At 39.9% G+C, this 19,539-nt stretch overlaps 1 protein-coding gene across 1 annotated transcript; it reads left to right on the top strand.

Annotated features, from left to right (window-relative positions):
• The first annotated feature begins 717 nt into the window (after positions 1 to 717).
• LOC109858050 lies at positions 718 to 17,120 on the top strand. The gene is made up of 16 exons (XM_020434926.1): positions 718 to 799; positions 880 to 1,012; positions 1,885 to 2,037; positions 2,115 to 2,232; positions 4,009 to 4,347; positions 4,949 to 5,066; positions 5,164 to 5,296; positions 5,588 to 5,781; positions 7,307 to 7,493; positions 11,796 to 11,913; positions 12,327 to 12,500; positions 13,088 to 13,261; positions 13,394 to 13,635; positions 14,134 to 14,341; positions 16,120 to 16,548; positions 16,879 to 17,120. Exons 1-14 carry the CDS (start codon positions 792 to 794, stop codon positions 14,308 to 14,310), a joined length of 2,268 nt encoding a protein of 755 aa, XP_020290515.1. The 5' UTR covers positions 718 to 791; the 3' UTR covers positions 14,311 to 14,341; positions 16,120 to 16,548; positions 16,879 to 17,120.
• Positions 17,121 to 19,539: the final 2,419 nt, after the last annotated feature.

Below are 19,539 nucleotides of genomic sequence, written 5' to 3'. Positions count from 1 at the left end.
AAAACCTATCTTTATCGATGACAATGTTGTTTCTTTGAAAAATAAACTTGCTTGAAACTTTCATTGGTAATTCGAGGAATTTCAGAAATTCAGTACACAGTGATGATTTAACGTGTGACACGAGGGTTAATTATTTCATTTGGAACGGTCATTAAAATCGTACTTATTCGCTGCGCGATCAAACTAATAGCTCTTGGCGTATTATTTCACGCGTGTGTGCGCACGCGCAGATGCAACCACGCGCGTGGTGGATGTATATATATGTATATATATATATATATATATATTCGCGCGCGCGAGAGTGTGTTGTGTGTATCCGGCGAATTACGGAGCGCGATGGGAGGAATGGAGAGACGAGGAGGAGAGAACTTGCGTTTCTCTACGACGACTACCTGCGGCTAATTTACAGCGCGGCGAGCGGATAAGTTCCGCCGTTATTCTCCCAGCTAGAGTTTCTCTCGTGGGATTACCTCCTCCTCCTCTCGCGAGAACGGTTCTCTCTTCCTCGTATAACGGAGATACTCGATTTACCTTCAAAAACCAATGCCTCGTTTCTGCGTAGGCCGATCCGGATCTGCATAAGAGCGCGAGCTTCAGCCGTACTCTTCCTGGGCCGGTCCGCGACTCATTTAAAAGCCTCTTCCTGAGAAGCAACGGCCACCTCGTCGCTACGTCCATCGAGATAATAACCTCGTGGGACAGGAGAGTCACGCGATTGAGGTAATGAGAGTGATGAGGTGACATGAGGCCGGTTATAAAGCGTTAACGCCGCAGATGATGTGAGAGCAGTTATGCCAAAGTACCTACACAGCGGAATTAACATTAAAAATTAACATTAAAAATTTCTATCTTATGATAAACACACGATGTCGTGTGTAGCTACTCGATAAAAAAACGAACGGCTGGCAATAGAAGCATGGCTGACGAAAGATCTGACGTGGATAAAAGAGACGACTTTTTAGACGACAGCCTCGCCGACGGAGAGGTGCGAGACGAAACCATATACGATGAAGTGAGTCGAAAATAAAACGTTCTTCGTTATTTCTAACAACTAGAGACGCAACGAATAATATATTCGGGATCTAATCGAATATTCGGTGAATGTTAGACGTGGATTAAAAATAATGCGAAATGATGAAATAGACCTAGTGAGGCTGATGATGATCTAAAAAATAAAGATCGAAACGTTCCTCTGATCTCTCTCCGTTTTGGATTCAATTTCGATTTTATTTAAGCCACCTCTTCTTGGTCTCATAGCTCAATCTTGGTTTCATAGCTGGAAGGTCTATTTCACCATTTTGAATTATATTACGGCTGTTTTTTTGTTCTTAAAAATAATGCGGTTGGCGTGCGGCATTTCCAACTGCGTCTCTCCTCGTCAGCGCGCATGTTGTGACAAGTTTGTTTGCTTAGTGTAGCTTAAATCGCGCGACGTTAAAAGATGTGAGTTCGTTTTTACTAAAATTATTTCATTACTTTTATAAAAAGTGTACACGTACAATTATGACTTCTACAAGTAAGAAAAAATCGTCCATATCAGAGCCTTCCAACTGATCACGTGACTGCATAGAGATCTTATGGCGTAAACCGCGTGCCGTGTGCGAATTGAAAGGCTCTGGTCTATACGTGGACATATTTTATCGAGTGTGAACAATTTTTTAATGTTTAAAACTATTCGGTACTTGACCCAAATAGTGAGCTAATTATTCGATGTTCGACTGAATATTTAAAAAATTGCCGATTAAACAGAATAACCGAATAAAGTTTTCTAATATTCGTTGCGCAACTCCACTAACAACACTTGAATTTAGAAAATACAAATAACTTGCTAAAATATATTATTTTTAAAAGCGCATTTACAAGACAACGTGTTTTTAATAATAGATCGGTAGAACTCCAATCACGACAACTACCACAAAGAACGCTCTAGTAACGACACAGCTCGGACCGTGCGACGTTTATCCGCATCATGTCAAAGTCTCGATCTTGGGCACGAGAAAAGTCGGAATGGCTTGCGCCATCGCGATTCTGATGAGAGTTAGTTATATTCACACAGCACAAGGCAGCACGCGCGTGCGCGTCTAACTGACTGTTTAATTTCGCATGATTTTTAGCGAATAGCGAGCGAAATCTGTCTGATCGATCAAAACGCGGAGAGAGCTTCCGCCGAAGCCGAAGACGTTCAGCACGCCGGTATGTTTCTCGGATGTCCGCGCGTGACCGGCACGTCAGGTACTTTATTACATTTTTATCAATTGTATTTTATTGTAGCTGTAAAATTATCGCTTTGTGTGAAAAAGCGAGCGCAACGATATGTAAATATTATAAAGCGTTAAACTTGTTGCGTTTGACAAACAGTTGATTTGGACTCGCATAGATCAGATGAAATATAAGATCTTACCTAACGATAATTTAATTGCAATTTAATTATAATGTAATTATAATTTTTTTAGTCGCTTTATTCATCGAGTATTTTTAAGAAACGATTAGTCATCGCATTAATCCGGATCAAAGTAAAGAGCGGTGTTGAAGCTGTCGGTGATTCACACTCCGAAACGAGTCTCTCATCTCGTCCATGCTTTATTCATGATCGGGAAATCAACGAATCGTAAACTCTTCTGCAATGAGAAATAAGGTTTCCGCTTGTGATGGAGCGGGGTGACGGCCTTCTTGACAGTTCAGAAATTCCAGAAATTTTAAATTGATACGTTCGGACTGATGAGCCTGCCGAGCGTCACCCGTGCGCCGCGATCGCCGATCCGATCGACATCCATTTTAAAAGAGACGAGCCGTCAGATTGTCCGCCAACGGGTTCCTGTCAACGTGCACCGGATCAGAAATAACGGTCAGCAGCGCTGTCGCATAGATGGAGAATGGGTTTTGGTTTAGCAGCGAGTTTTGGGGACAAGAAGATCCTTTTCCCCTTCCTCGGGTGGAACCTGCTCTTTTAATCTCGATCTCCATCTACGCATCGCCGCGTGCTTATATATACCCGGGCGAGCGTTTCCCTCGAGCTTTCCACCGACACGATCGTAAATTTCGTCACTCTTATTTTATCTCAACCACGATCGACGTCACGACACGGTTTTCTATTTCTTTTCTGTTTCCCCCCAGTGTGCGTTTATTAACGCGTGATTGTTCCGGCGTGTTGCATTTCTTAGTATCCTTCTTGAAAATTCAAAAAAAAAAAAGTAGTAAGAAAAATGTGACAATAGGTACGCGCTTGAGAAGCTTTTATCGAATATATATCGGGTGAGTTCCGATCTCAAATATATGATTTGAGTTTGAATTTTTCTTCGTGTCGATCTCGAATGACGCTGACATGCGTGAGAGCAAGGAGGGGGGCGTAGCAGAATTTTTCTGATCTTGTCTCGTGCGAAGTAGCAATTACCGGAACAAGCGGGACGACTTTTTTACGGTCTTGCTAAGTTATCTGTAACAACATCTCTCCGTCTCGTAAACGCATCTTTCGTATATAGTCGCGGCGTAACACCGACACGTGTGTTACTACAAGCATTTTGTGTGTCGCCTCTCGGATCTCTCTGTACTCTTTGTTTTTCCGACTACGCCGAGTTTGTCTTCTGCGTCTCGTCTTTTTTATCGGTCTTTCATCTCTTCTCGATACCGAAAAACGATCTTTCTCTCGAAAGGAGAGAGAGAGAGAGAGAGAGAGAGAGAGAGATCTTCTTTTCTTCCTTTCTTGTTCTCGTTTTGTATTCCACGCGCTTCCGAACGGCTGATGATTGCGTGCGGTCAGAGAGTAAGACGTTCCGGCGAGAAAAATTTTCTCTTCGGCAAGGCGTATCTGATGACGCTTAACCGAGCTATTTCCCGTTACGACTTCTTTCGCGGAGAATATCCGAGCGCTCATCACAAAAGACTCTTCGGAACGGAACGCTTGCGTCTTAAATCTTTTTTTTTGGGGGAAAAAAAAGATCTTGTCGTCAAACGTTTTCTAAAGAAATCCCGCAACAATTCAAGATCATGACGATATCGATTGCATTCCAGATATCTATAAGGTGAAGGACTCGACGGTGGTGGTGATCGCGGTTTGTGAGAGAAAACCCGGCGAGGAACTGAACGTGAAGCACAACCTCGAAGTATTTAAGAAGATCATCCCCACCGTGTCGAAGTTGGCGTGCAAGGCGGTGCTGCTGGTCGTAACTCAACCGATCGACGTGATGTCGTATATCACCTGGAAATTGTCCAAGTTTCCGTCGAGCAGAGTACTTGGCACGGGTACTCTGCTCGATACCTCCAGGTTTCAAGATTTACTGAGCCAGAAGCTGGGACTGGCGCGCACGTCGATTAGCTGCGTGAATATTGGCGCGCAGGGCGACACATCCGGTACTCTTTGTCGACACTCTCTGTGACTAATCTTGCGTACCAGCATTTATTACAAGCAAGAAAATTTTTCTATCGAGTGCATCTTCAAAAGACAATGGTTTATTAAATATCGTTATTTTTTTTATTACTATCCATATACATAAAGTGTCCAAGTTGAAACAGGCTACTTAAATACCTGGTTTTTAATGACACAAAAACCGTTTATGACACAATTTGAATGGTTTCGAAGGAAGAAACTTATACTACAGAAGAAGACTCAAAACAAATTTTTCAAAAAAATGAATGATGTTTTTTAAGGTCATAGGCTTCAAACACAAATTCGAATGTATTTTTCTCATCTGCTGTAAGATGCAAGAGAAAAAATACACGCTTTCTTGATAAAAAAAAAAAAAAAAAAAAAATATCGACTTCGAAAAAACCAAAAATTTACTCGACAGAAATAATTTTTCTTTTATTTTATTTCTATTCTCCCGAACACGTTGTGTAAATATTTAACGTTTTTTTTTTATGTATCCAATCGCGCATCATGTGCGTGTTTTAGTACGCATTGTAAATTGATCAAACAGTTAACGGCTTTAAACATCTGGTGTTTTACACACAGTTTCCATATGGTCGAGCGTAAGCGTGGCGGGCACGAAGATACGGGACATAAACGCAAGAATGGGCGAAGCGGATGATCCCGAGAAGTGGCGCGACATCTCCGTAGCTGTAAATAAAATGTTAGTAGTTAAAAGATCGTAGGACGTTTCCGACAGAAAAACGTTGTTGGGAAAGGTAAATAATAAGATTCACATGCGTGTGTTTGTTGTTTTATAGCGACGCCGAACTTAACCGGAAGAAAGGCGAGACAGGGCCGAACTGTTGGGCTCTCGGCTTCTGCACCGCTGAAATTGTCGACGCCATCGTCAGGAATACGAAAGTAGTGTTGCCTGCGTCGACGTACATATACGTAAGAGTTACAATTAAATATTGTTTCTATCGAGTAATACACAACACTACTACTAACAATAATAATAATAATAATACAAAATAATGATACGTACAAAACACTACAGAAAACTATGCGTCAGAGCATTTATTCTTAGCCGGTTATCCCATTTCCTTTTTGACCTTTTGATATTCTTCTCGAATAACTGCGTGTTAAACAAACGTGTTTCAAGGCGTTCGCGCGGGCGCGCGCTCACTTGCATGTCGATTGGCATGAAGAGGAGACAAGACGAAGAAAAATTTCTGTTCGCAGACCTGCTCCCACGGGACCGACAAAGACGTGTACATGTCGTTTCCCTGTGTTCTCGGCCGGGAGGGTGTGCACGCCACGGTACGGCAGAAGCTAAACGAACAGGAAAAGACAGCGGTGGAACGGTGCGCCGACAACATCCGCAACGTGCTGCGCGAGTGCGGCATTCTTCGCGAATCGACGACCGACGTTGAAGAGTGACGACTGACTGCGGAAGAAAGACGAAGTCGGGAATCACGGAGAATCTGCGAACGGATAACGCGACGGAAATCGCAAAGAAGGGGAAGAGAGGAGAAAAGAGAGAGAGAGAGAAAGAGAGAGAGAGAGAGAGAGAAAGAAAAGAAGCGATTTAGAATACATCTTCATCAATAAAGACGATGCATCTGGCGGACGCGGTTTCCGCGTGCCGATACATAACCGATCGCCATTATAAACGACACGTATGAGTGAAACTCGGCTTCCTGGAAAATTAAACCGAGCATGAGATTGCTCGGTGCATGCGCAACTTGGCGCGCCACAATGTTCGATGCGTGCGGGGCTATTATCGTTTCTTTTTTTTGTTCGATCGAATTTTGATTTACGCAGCCCGACGATGCACGACGTTAAGGTGAAAGGGCGAATGAAAATGCATCATCCTCTCTCCGTTGCACGTGAAGCGGGTATTGCGGCTCGGGTGTTGCGGCTCTCGAAGGAGATTGGATAATTTCAACTACAACCAATCTTTTTCTGCGTTAGCCTTTATACTACTTTGTGCGTAAGCGAAATTGTTCCCGTGTGTCACATGTACATACAGAATAATAATAATAATAATAATACAATTTGTGATTTTTGCAAACGTAATAATTGGGGAAAATTGAATGATCCTTGACGCGAAATAGGATTATATAGTCTTGCGATAATAGCGAATCGAAATTGACTTCGCGATATATATATAGGAAGATGGAACGGGAGCCGATTCCGGAAGACCCTTCTCGAATGGCCCGGCGAAACGGAAATTGGAACCATCTCTCCGGGAAACGCACGACGCATCCCACCTGTGCGAATCGAACAGCTGTCAACTCAATTTCCGAGACCTTCTATCTCTTGAAAAAAAGAAAAAAAAAACGAAAACTGTAGCGCGGTAACAGCGCGCATTTCAATTGCCGATTTGTTTTTGTACATCTGCTCAGAGTGTTCATCGGTTTTTTGTTTTTGTTTTTGTTTTTTTTTTTGTGTAACGAGCGCATTTTTTCCAATTCTATAATTGATTTTGTAAGACGCGATTGAATTTATCGATAGCATCTTCCCCATTCGTTGATCGAACGTGTTAATCGAATTGTATATCTTCCGCTACAAGATGGCTTGAAGTTCACATCTCGTACGGTACGAGCACACACGAGATACACGTACACGTGTGTGTGTCGAAGAAAAATTCTCGCATCGTTCCGTTATGCAAAGCCAATTCGACCGCCACGTTGTTATTGTTATTGTTATTCGTTGTGTCCTTAATTGGCAAAACGAAATCTACTTGTTACGCACTTTTATATCTCCCAATAACTTCACGGCCTTCCTGTCAAAGAGTCTCTCTTCGACTGTCTGCTTTTCCGACACGTTTCTCAATCTCTCACGTCACAAAATTTTTAATGCGGACCGCAAAATTTCGGAAAGTGTCAATTAAAGACATCAATCACGATGTCAATCGGTTTCCGGTTTGTTTAAATTGTCTAGATTGTCGGATTGAAGTCGAAAAGTTATCGGTGCGTCGGAAACGATGACGGAATTGAAAAGAACACCTGACGTTACCGGCAACACGGTGACTTTTTTACTGACCAAACAGGCGGAGCGTCTTGTGGACGGCCATCACGTCAAGGTCGTTGTCGTCGGTAGTGCACCGAAAGGCGTTGCGGTCGCTATAGCGATTTTATTCAAGGTAACGTGTTTTCAATTTCTTTCCAAGAACCTAACCTTTTAAATCGCACTCTTCGATTGTTAATTAATATTATTTATAAACAACACAAGAGTTATGTTGTATAATAACGACTAAATCGCATTATTATCGCGTTATTAGTGTATGAAAATATAAAGCGCGCGTGTGTACATACATTTTTCGTCATTTATATATTACGAAAAAAAGCGTCATCTCACGCGACGATGCGCATGTGCGCAATGCGCATTGTTCACTTGAATTTATCGGGCGATACAAATCGGATGCGATCTAAACACGATGATTCCACGCGAACGAGATGTAGCGCCATATTCGCATTAGCTCCGAGCGCGTATTTGCTCGGCGGAGAATCGAAGTTTAAATACCGATTCACGTTGACGTGAAGGAATACTTTCGAGTTGCACGCAACTCGAAAAGGGACCGAGAGAAATGCCCGGAACGACGTATGCGGGTTCGCGCATGCGCACACGCGCGGGGGAAGGAGCCTCCTGAATGTAGGCTCGTTAGCGTGCCGGCCTCAAAAAGGCTATTATGCAAATGTGATCCACGGAAGACCAGAAGAGGAAATTCGGCGATAGGGGAAAAGAGCGGGACGCGGAACGTGAGAGAAGAACCAGGTAGAAGAAAGAAACGGCGAAAGATAAAAGAGAAGCCGGGGCATCCTTTCGCTCGTTATCGGATCGTAACGCGAGCATTTACACGTCGGCCATGCGCCCCCGCAGGACGGCTAGTCGATTGATTTATGTTAGCGACTAGCGGGAGAGAGACTTCGCGATTTATACAACGATCCGTCTGAAATGCCTCCGAGAAACGCAAACAGTGTTTCCGCATATTATATCAGTTTCATCTGAGACTTGGCGCGTGAATCATGTTTTGAAACAAAATTCTCAAGAAACTCTTTTGACGAGAACATTTGTACGGTTGAAGTCGTAGAAATGCGCGTTTATTTTCATTCTAAGAGAGTCTAAGAAAAGAAACGTACATATTTTTGTCTCCTGCTATTATTCAATCGTTAACCGAAAGGAGAACAAAATAATTTCGAATTCTAGGAAGAGGATCGAGGTCTCTCTCTCGTAATTACCGGAGTTCTACTCTGTAGTACTTTGTAAACGTTGTTAGATCACCGTTTTTCATCACGCGTGTGTTTCATCAAGAAAAAAGCTCAAGTTGAACCAACGCGATGTGAACCAACGTCGTCACAAAGGCGCAACAATGTGATATTCGTGCGCCACCCGGTACTTTCCGGTAGAAAGTAATATAAACGTAGGCGACTAATTTTGGGTTTCGGTTTCCGTGAAGTTAGCAGAATAAACAATGCGGCGGGACGCACAGGATACGCGTGTATCTTCACGGATCGTAAACTTCTCGTTGAGTAATGTTAACAATATGTATATATTGAGATACTAAATAATATATATATATATATATATATAGCGGAGAGTGTATTGTGCGCGCAAAAGATCGTCGAGAATATCCGGCATATTAGGGACCTCGTTACTGTCGGGGCTATACCAGCCCCGATTATACCACATCGCCTGTGCCTAATAATAGTTTTTACGGAAAATTACTCGCGTCTCGAAGCATAATACCACGGATCATTTCAAAAAAGTTCGCTCTTAACTATGACAAACGACTTCCCTTCTGCTCTATTACATTTTCCTCAACTCTTTGATTGTTTGACTGTTCAAAATTTCGGTGGCACTTTGCTTTTCCCAAATGCGAAGATGTCCCGATTACCGTAACGTCGAGAGAAACAAGGAGATGCAAACACGAAGAGTAAGAAATGAGAGAGATACGGCCGAGTCGTGCTGTTGCACCTCGCGTCGTAGCTTGGCAGATCGCATCAACGAGATCATCGCGAAATACGAACGTACAACTACCACGGTCTACCGTCCACCTTGCGGATCTGCCGTAAGTTTCTGCGAGTACACGCGCGAGGCATTCCTCTTCTTCTTCTTCTTTTTCTTTTTCTCTCGTCCTGCTGCGACACACCATGTTGAATGACCTGCATCAAGCTGTGTGAATTACACCGGACAAAACAGAAAGATGTGTCGTGCGCATATCCGGGCCTGAATCTCTACGTTATATATTTAATATTTTCGAGTATATTCTCGCAGCCATATTGAATTACAAAACTAACGAGGAATTCATGCGCATAACCTTTTTTTTTTGTTATAACGAAGAATTGTACACGTCTCTATTAGTACTTATCAGAGAAATACTTAGACTTGTACAAGAGTCATGCGCACTAGGTGTACGTGTGCTAAATAGTTTTATATACAAAGTATAAATTAACAAATATTGTAATTTAAAAAACTATATTAGATGCTCGATTTGCATCTCGCGTATAAAAAAAGAATCTTTATGTCGTTGAAGTTAAGAATGTTTGTTGAACGAAAAAATATATTTTGACACACAAAAACGTTCCAGGCTCTTTCTTTTCTGACAAATTGGACGTAATTTATTGTGTAATATCTATTTGTCTAAATAAGATTTTTACGTTTCGAAAAGGCTTTATTATATTATTCCCTGCGCAACAAAATAACACGCAGTAGAACATGATTTTGCGACATAGTATAAGAAGAGTTAAAAAAATACAGTTCGAGAAAGTAAATAAAAAACATAAAAAAAATAATAACTTTCAAAATTGAACGTTTAATGAAATAACATATATTTCAAATATAAAATAACTTTCCATTTAAATTGAAAAAGTAAGTAAAGTGAGAACGTCAAACATATGAATTTGAGGGCCAACGCGAAATAGATACTGATTAGTGGTGTAAATTTGTTCAATAGCAAAATTATATTATTTATTAAACTTTTTCCGCAATAGTTTAAATCAATTAGGTAGGATATTCGGGGCCTATCATATATGAGATGCAAAACTAGCATCCTATATGAATTTAAGAATTGAAATTTCAATTCGAAAAACACGTGAAAAACGTGAATTTACTTATATGTGTGTACACACATATAAGACATATTTTCCGCACAACATCCTGCGAACGGCTCTTTAAGACTAATTATTTATTCATTTATTAAGTTTAATAAACTTCACGAGCCTGAGGAGATCCTCAATTTAATATTGATTGTTATATTATTTATTCAATAGTAAATTTATTCAATAGCGTTTCGATCTTCCTAGTTTCGGATCTTCCTCAATGGCAAACAATAATTTTCTAGATAGATTCGGGATGTACATCAGCAAACCTCAGTCGGATGAATAAAAATTTTTAAACGATGTACACGTCGAATGAGAATAATTGGTCGTTCTCGTATCTCGACACAAGTAAACATTTTATACCGACGACGGCTGATTCAGTACTAACGTGAATAGGATCGAAACGTTTGGCTATTGAACACACTTATAATTTACACGACTAACCAGTAGTATCTACCTCGCATTGGCTCTCAAATTCACATGTTTAAACCGTTCATTTGTTCGAACGTGAGTGCGCCGGCAAGGCGTACGTAATAATACGCGTGTTTGTATCCGACACGGATCTAAGAGAATAATGCTCGTTAGTTTTTACGAGGTTATCTTACATGTGCTATCGTTCGAATATCTCTCATTAAAAACCGCAAATCAGCATGCACGAATTAAAACTAGTTTTTCGAGAGCCGCTCTCGAAGAGAGTCATTAGAAATTAATGTAAATTAACGCGACGATCGCTCACCGCTCGTTCGCACTCTACGAATTGCGTATAAGGTTTACAATAATCTTGGATTTATGTATTCAATGAAAGTAAGAAGTGACTGTGAAAAAGAAAGTAGGAAATGCTTACGAGAAAAGAGTTGCGAGGAACTTGATTGCGGGAGAAAAAAAAATGAAGCGCGTGCGAACGGAAGGTCGTGGAAGCGTTCTTCATGCTTGTCGTTTGATTTTCCGTAACGAATGTGGTCGCAAAGGAGAGATCTCTGCGGTGAGATCTCGTGGCTGCCGAAGAAACGGAGGAGGACAGTCTCCTTTGCAGGCGAGAAGAAGCCGTAACGGTCTCCTATAATTATTCATGAATGAATTATCCGCGTAAGTTGTTTGCGTTTGTGTCGCCAAACATGGTGAGCAACGACGTTAAATTTCTGCAAACAAAGCAGAAATTTTGCAAGAGAGACGCGTTGCTCGACGTTGTTTCTTGACAAGTATATTATTTGCAATTACAGATGAAATTTGAATGACACCTCTGGGTAACCACCGGATGTTGCTAATTAAACTCTAATTTTGTTGTTCGCGCATTTGGACTTTCTCACTTATCTTTCTTTGGTTCTCTTGTAATTTTGTAAACGCAGCGCCTCGCCTCCGAGCTTGTTCTCATAGACGCGAACGAGGATCTCGCCAAGGCGGAAGCAGAAGACATCAGCCACGCGGCGGCGTATCTCGGCAATCCGAGGATTATTGGCACCAAAGGTGAGACGAGAGAAAGGTATGAATGAGAAAAACGGCGAGAATTACGCGCGAGTAAACGAGCAATTACCTACGAAACGCGCTTTAATGTGCGGATAAGTAAACCGCGCGCTCGGTTGCGATGATAAGGTCGCCATAAAGGTGACGTGCGCATGTCTGTATTAAGACGTCTTGAAATACTAATAAAATTGAACTTTCACTCGCGATGACTGACGCGTACTAAGCGCCTACGTACTTTGCTCAATTTTGATTAGCAATAAATATTATTTAAAAAAACCGATGAAAATATACTAAAAAGACAGAAGATATTTGAATTATATTTTCGAATATATATATATAAATATAAACTCTTTTCGAGATCGATTGCGTTACACACGATTAATCATACTTAAAAAAATATTTTTACGTCTCGATAGATTATTCTTGCGCCAGAGACGCCGCGGTATGCGTAATCACAGTTGGAAGCCAGTCTCAAGAAGATCAGCAACCGGCTAATTATCTCGATCATAATCTGAAAATTTTCAAGGACGTCATTCCGAACGTGTGCAAGTTCGCGCCAAATAGCGTTCTTCTCATTCTTTCGAAGCCAGGTACGTCTTCGTACGCGTTTCGTTTATCGAAAATTGAACACACGTGACGTGTTCTTGATTTTTCTAATTAACTGACACTGCACATATTTGACGAACAGTAACAAATTAAATCCCTTCGACAAATTTCAAAAATAATCCACGAGTCAGACAGACTGTGGTCTGTGAGACCCACGCGACTTTAAAATCAAATATCTCTGCGAGAAATCAATATTTTTTCAAGTTTGTTTTTTTTTTAATCAAAAGTTCAAACGATTCTGCTTTGATTAAAAACAAAAACAAATTGAAAAATTCTCTAGTAGTTTCAAAGATATTAGTGTTTAAAAAAAAACTAATTTTTACTAGATTACGCCAACATGTAATTTTTTAGTGGGTCCGGAAGACCCATGTCTGTCTGCGAAAGGTTAACATTAACAATAACATTAGCAAATGTTAATTATTTTTCTGTGAAAATCACAATTTTATCATTTCTGAATGCATTAAACAAGAGAGAGAGAGAGAGAGAAAGAGGAGTGAGTCAGTACAAGTTTTAATCACTTGCACATTTTACTGTATGATATTTGAATTATTCTTCCGATTTTTTTATTTAGTCGATATCCTGTCGTATGTTGCCATGAAGCTATCAGGATTTCCACCTAATCGTGTTATAGGACTGGGAACGTTTTTGGATAGTTGTAGATTTCAATACTTTATCGCTCAGAAACTCGGAATTTCGCCGAGCTCGGTCCAAGCGTTAATTATCGGCGAGAGCGGACCGGCTTCTGGTAATTAAGATTAAAATACGTCGTAAATTTCGCTACACTTTGCTCTTTAATTTAGTTGTTATTTTAACACTTCCGCACGTTTCTATTTTTTTTATTTTTATTTTTATTTTATTTTATGTTAATACGTTTTAGTGCCAGTTTGGTCCGCCGTTGCGGTAATGGGTATGCCTTTAAAAGAAATAAACAAAGATATCGGCACGAGAGCGGATCCAGAATCCTGGGGAGATTTGCACACGAAAGTCGTCGATACCGATAAAGAGTTGATTGTGAAAAAAGGTTACCACAGTTGGGCGGTCGGTATCTGCGCGGGCGAAATTGTCGATGCTATCGTGCGCAATACATGCGCTTGCTTTACCGTCTCTACGTTTGTAAAGGTTCATCGATCAAATAGATTAAAATTAATAAACTCTTTATCCTTTGCCTCCTCTGTAATTTCATTGCAAAATGGAAAATAAGGAATATACCTACATTAATCCTCGGACAACGTGTACTCTTCGAAAGACTGTGGCTGGATCGCTTCTGACCTGTACTGAGTCAAAAAAAGTCGTTCCGCGTACATAAATAATAATAATAATAATAATAATAATAATATTGTAATAATAACTTTATTGAACCACAGTAAAAAAACAAAAAATACGTAGCGTACTGAATATATATTTTAACATGTTTATTTTATTTATTTTTTATTATTTAAATAGTTTATTATTTAGTTAACGGACGTGACTTAACAAAAAATTCCATCGGATTTTGAGTGACTCAGCCACCGTCGAACGAAGGGTTAAGACATATGTGTACATTTGACATTTAAACATATACGTATATATCGTGACATTTTGCAACGTTCCTCTCACGTGTTAAAAACAATATTTTAGGGATGCCGCCATGGATTAGAAAAAGATATCTTTATGTCACTGCCGTGTGTAATAGGAAGAAACGGCGTGCAGTCATTTATTCGATTATTGTACACACCCAGGGAGCAAGAGTTGATGACGATATCTTGCCGAAGAATATACGAGTCGCAAAAATCGATTCTCGACAAGATTGAATGAACATCTCACGCTTTTATAGCTATTTTTAACCGTACGTTTTTTGTATTATTAACTAAACACACATTCTTTCTTCTTTCGCACGCAAACATGTGTTTTATCTTGTTTAAAAATACGAGAGAGAGAGGAAAACACCGAGACTGTATCGCGAATCATTTTTATGTGTCGGTTTAATGATCGGAGGATAAGGAATTTCGTCGGAACGCTAGGCGACGTGATGCTCCCGACCCGCGTGACAAAAGACCTTTTACCTCCTACCGTCCGGTTCGTCTAGTCAAGTCGGTGAGTTAAAAAGAAAAATCGGGGGAGTTTGTTTTGTAGAACGACTCGGAGATGGGTTTTATTGCGCGAACTGATGAATAGGGAGTAGTACAAATTGCAAGGGCGTAACTCCGAAGATTTCGGTCCCAATTTGCAAAGATTAATGCGAACCGCTTGTAATTAATTGCTCCGCGTACGGACCGGTAAACTGTGCTTCTAAGAGCACAGATCGTGAATGATAAAACGGTCGCTATTATAAATATAAGGAGTGGTCAGCGATACACCAATCTGTTACAAAATTCGCGTATATGCTGATGTCACGCTTTTTGTCTCTGCCATCCTCCGCATTAGTTTAAGACATTCGTTTCGCGTTTAACTGCGCCCCCCCCCCCCCGCGATCGTTTTCACTAACGAAATATTCCCGACTCACACGAGATCGCGGTTATTATTATTTTACAAGTCTTTTATGTTTTGTGTCTATAAGGTTTATTTTTTCTTTTTTATTTCTAGAAGGAACGTACGAGGTCTAAAGTACGTAATGAATTAATATATTAAACTGAGAATCATCTCGTGCTCTTGAGTCTTTTAAACTTAGTCGATGAATATAATTGGTCGTGTAGAGCCGTTCGCTGGATGTTGTGTGGAAGATATGTCTATATACATATATATACACGTATGTATATATATATAAACAAATTCACATTTTTATGTGAGTTTTTGAATTGTAATTTCAATTCTTTTGAGTCACATAGGATGCTAGATTTGCATCTCGTATATGATGGACCCTCGAATACCCCCCCAAATTAATTTAAAATATTGCGAAAAAACTCCTCAGCCAGGAGTCGAACCTGGAATCTCCGGGTTTCCGGGCCGTCGCCTTCCCTGTTAGGCTACCGAGGCACTTGGAGTTTGTCTCGCAATATTCTGTGCATCTATTAAAGATGTTTTGATACTGTAATATCGCCCTTTTTTCGACAGCGTGAATTTAACAATTAGTATTAAACTGAGAATCATCTCAGGCTCTTGAGTTTTATAGACTTAGTTGATGAATATAATTGGTCGTGTAGAGCCCTCGGTAGCCTAACAGAGAAGGACGGCCCGGAGATTCCGGGTTCGACTCCTGGCTGAAGAGTTTTTTCGCAATATTTTAAATTAAATTGCCAGACGCACGTCAGTGAGCCGCGCGCCTCGTGTGTGTGAGCGCTCAGTGACGTGCGTATGGCTAAAGGTCTGCGCTGATTGGCCTAATTTACTCAATAATTACTCCTTTATTATAAATAATAGAAAAAAATGGTTCAGGACTTTTCGACTCAGTTTTACTCCTTCTACCTGCCTACGAGAGATTGTACGGCAATTCTGGGACACCCTGTATATACAATATATATATAAACATATCTTCCGCACAATTCCGCACATCCAACAAACGGCTCTACACGACCAATTATATTCATCGACTACGTAATGAATATTCAGGATATATGATTGTCAAGGACAACTTCTTTTTTAATTGCTCTTTCTCTTACATTTCAAAAAAAAAAAAAAAAACATTAGGGAATTGCTTCCAACGTTAAAATTGTTTACGTAACGGTCTGGAGATGGGTATAAATAGTCGATTTATCGGAGAAGTTCGGCAGATCAATAAGAGAGTCCAATGAAGCGTTGAGAGGAGACGTCGTTAATCCTTCTGGTTTCTGAAGAACGTACGAAAATCAAACTGATTTTAACAATAACAAAACGAGAAGTACAAACGTTAAAATGAAATATCTGGTGAGATTGTTGTTTGTAAACGTGTTATTGGTGATCATTTTGTCGCTGACGTCTTGTCAGAAAATGGAAAACCTTCCGTCAACGAGTATCGAGAGCGGTCGTCCTGTTCCCGCTTACATTATAAACGTACCAGACAGAAAAAGCAAATGTCCACAAAATCAGCTGCAGGATAAAAATGGAAGGTGTCGACCAGTGGTGTAATTGTTTATAAAGGTAATTGTGTTTCTCTTAATGTGTGTTATCGTGCGAGAGAAAGAAATTTTTTGTCTCTATATAAAATGATTTTAATCTTGTGCGAATATGTAGAAATTAGATAAAAAATTTTAGAAAAGCAAGAAAAGAGAAAAAATATATTACATTTCGTAATAATACGAGCTGTAATTAATTAGAAACGGAGTGATGATGGTTCCGAAGTAATTAAATAACATTTTTCTGTGTATATATTTTATAAAATATTTACTTAGTCAAAAATTATTTGCTTTTGATAGTTCTTTTGTTTAATATTAATTAACGTATTAATTAACCTATTCTTTTTTTACACAGGCTAACCAACACTCACGCTTCGCGCATAAAACGATATGAATCACAATTTTTGTTATTTCGTGCTTGCAAACGCAAATCACATAAGAAAACGGTAGCCATGGGATAACTCACATATAAAGGTTTTACAAGCAAGTAAATGCAGCAGATGCTGTGTAAAACTAAGTTTTATAATTATAAGCGATTTTTATACAAGTTAATTGCTATCTCACTTCGATTACAATAAAAATGAAATATGAGTATCACTTTGTATTTTCAGTCCGTATCTTTACACCCGCATAGTGTTACGACCGTCTGGAACTTGAATTTGCAAATATGTGAATTTAAAATATTCATAATATGAATTTAAAAATATTGCGTTCAAATAAATAAACGTACATATATATATATATATATATATATGTACACAATAAGAATCCACTGTACATTAAAATGTGCGGGGGGAGGGAGGAGGATGTAAGGGGACCGCGTTTTTGTGCTCTGCAAAATTTGCGCGCCCGCATCGTGCTAACAGACACAAACCAGTTCGAAAACGCATCTGCATGATCGGCTATTGAAAATTCATGGTGGTTTATACGATCGCGAAGTGGGAGGATCCGAAGAGACATCATTCGATGGGAGGAACGCGGCGGTAGGTACTGCTAATTACTTGTTCCTTTTATTCCAAGTGAACATAATGCCTTGAAAGCAGACTCGGAGCGAAGAGGTCGTCAATGCAGAAAAAGAAAGACGTGCAAAGAGAGAGAAGGGAAGTAAAAAGGAAGATATTGCCGCGTGCGAAAAAAACATCGGTAGCGAGAGAGTTATTTAAAAGAGGTAGAAGGATGGGAAAGTGCATTATTCAGAGCTTTAAAGTCATCCGTACGCCATTAGAAACGCGGCATGCATGTGCGTATCGGGGGGTCCCCGCGCTCGTAAAATTGCCGTGGCAAGTCGAAGTCTTGATTGAGTTACGATTTAATTAGTCCCCCGTACAGGGGCAATCAGTAATTAAGATATTCGCCTAATCAACGGGCGTGGTTTCTCCTCTGTCTCTCTCTCTTTTTTTTTCTTTTTTCTTCAGTGAGTCTGTTTCACTGTCCAACTTTTTTTCAACCGTGTGTTCTGTTTAATGTTTATTTTAAGACCGACAATGAATTTCTCATTTCTCGATGAGAAAAATTCCGGACAATGTCGGCATCTATCGGAAAAAGAACGAACGAGTGCGCGTGCATCTACTAAAAACGAATTGATCGATCGCGTTTCTTGTCACAAAAACGTTTGTTTTTTGTTTTTTTTTTGCAAAACATATTTTCCAACTTGTAATTTTGCTTTAACTAATTTGCACGCAAAGATCATTTTTAACACATATACAAAAAAAGAAATATACGCGAAAAAAGAATTTACTGTATGGCCAGCAAGACAACTTTGCTAAACCTACTGAATCTTTGCCAACAAAATGTTTTGTTGGCAAAATAATAAATTTAATTAAGGATTGACCAAATTTTTCTTGTTGGCCATACAGTAATTAATTTTCTTGTTATTTCAACGATCTTTTCCCGTGTCAGTCAGTGTTGAAAAATAATACATGTTTAAATTTGCAGTCTTGTTAATGATATATTTATCTTATATTTAATGATAATTTATGTTTTACGAATTGAACGCGATGCAAATAAACGCATATATATATATATATATATACATAGTTCTTTCTGTAACTGCACTTTCCTTTACCGTTCGCGAAAGACACGCAGCTTAATCGAATCCAGACGTACGTGCGTTCGTATGTAATTTAGCTTGGCTTGCGATGGATCACGAAAGTGCGTACTCGGTTTGAACATGATTGCAATTTCTTAATATGATACGTGATGAAACTCTATGCAATAAAACTCTGCTTCATCTTGAGATTTATTACGGCGATAAATGAAAACCTCGCTTTTTAGAGTAATTTCCAAATAAGATGAGATAAAACTTATAAGAGACGATCTCCATCTAATGCGCATCGCTGTGTGTAAATTGTCGCGATTAACGAAACGGAAGTAAATATAACGTTACTCTTCATCTTTACTTATTTTTTTCTTTTTTTCATTATATTTGATCAAATATAGTTTTCGTGGATTAGTTCGTGATTTTCTCGACAAAATAAAATTTAAATGTTCGATAAAGCGCATCGCGCTCTGGAGTTCCGGTTTACGAGTCACGATATCAAGAAGATGATCGAAGTAGTAGGGATAATAATCCTAGTGCACACGTAGCAGCTATAAGTAACTAGGATAATTTCGCAAAACGGGCCTGCGTCGACATCGGGGCCTGATTTATAACAGGATCCTGGATTACCGAGATGAGAACGGTTAGATTCTACCTTATCGTCAACGGTAAAGCAACACATTGGGGCCTCATATCGGGAAAGAGCCCGGATCGGAGCCCGAACACGCGGGGAGAGATCATCCTTGATTCCCGGCGGTTTCCAGATTGCCTCGACGATTATGCCCCGATTCGAGATTTACGGGCGAGCGAAGCCGTCCCGAACGTATCGGCATTTATTTATAGTTACGGGGAATCTCTCTCACTTATATTACAATCCACTCGCTCGCTCTCGTCGCTCTCTCACTCTCACTCTCACTCTCACTCTCTCTCTCTTTCTCTCTCTCTCTCTCTCTCTCTCTCTCTCTCTCTCTCTCTCTC

The sequence above is a fragment of the Pseudomyrmex gracilis genome, unplaced genomic scaffold, assembly GCF_002006095.1.
Source record: "Pseudomyrmex gracilis isolate BER0280 unplaced genomic scaffold, ASM200609v1 scaffold_184, whole genome shotgun sequence".
NCBI classification, from domain to species: Eukaryota; Metazoa; Arthropoda; class Insecta; order Hymenoptera; family Formicidae; genus Pseudomyrmex; species Pseudomyrmex gracilis.
This window is presented reverse-complemented; position numbering and strand designations above follow the sequence as displayed.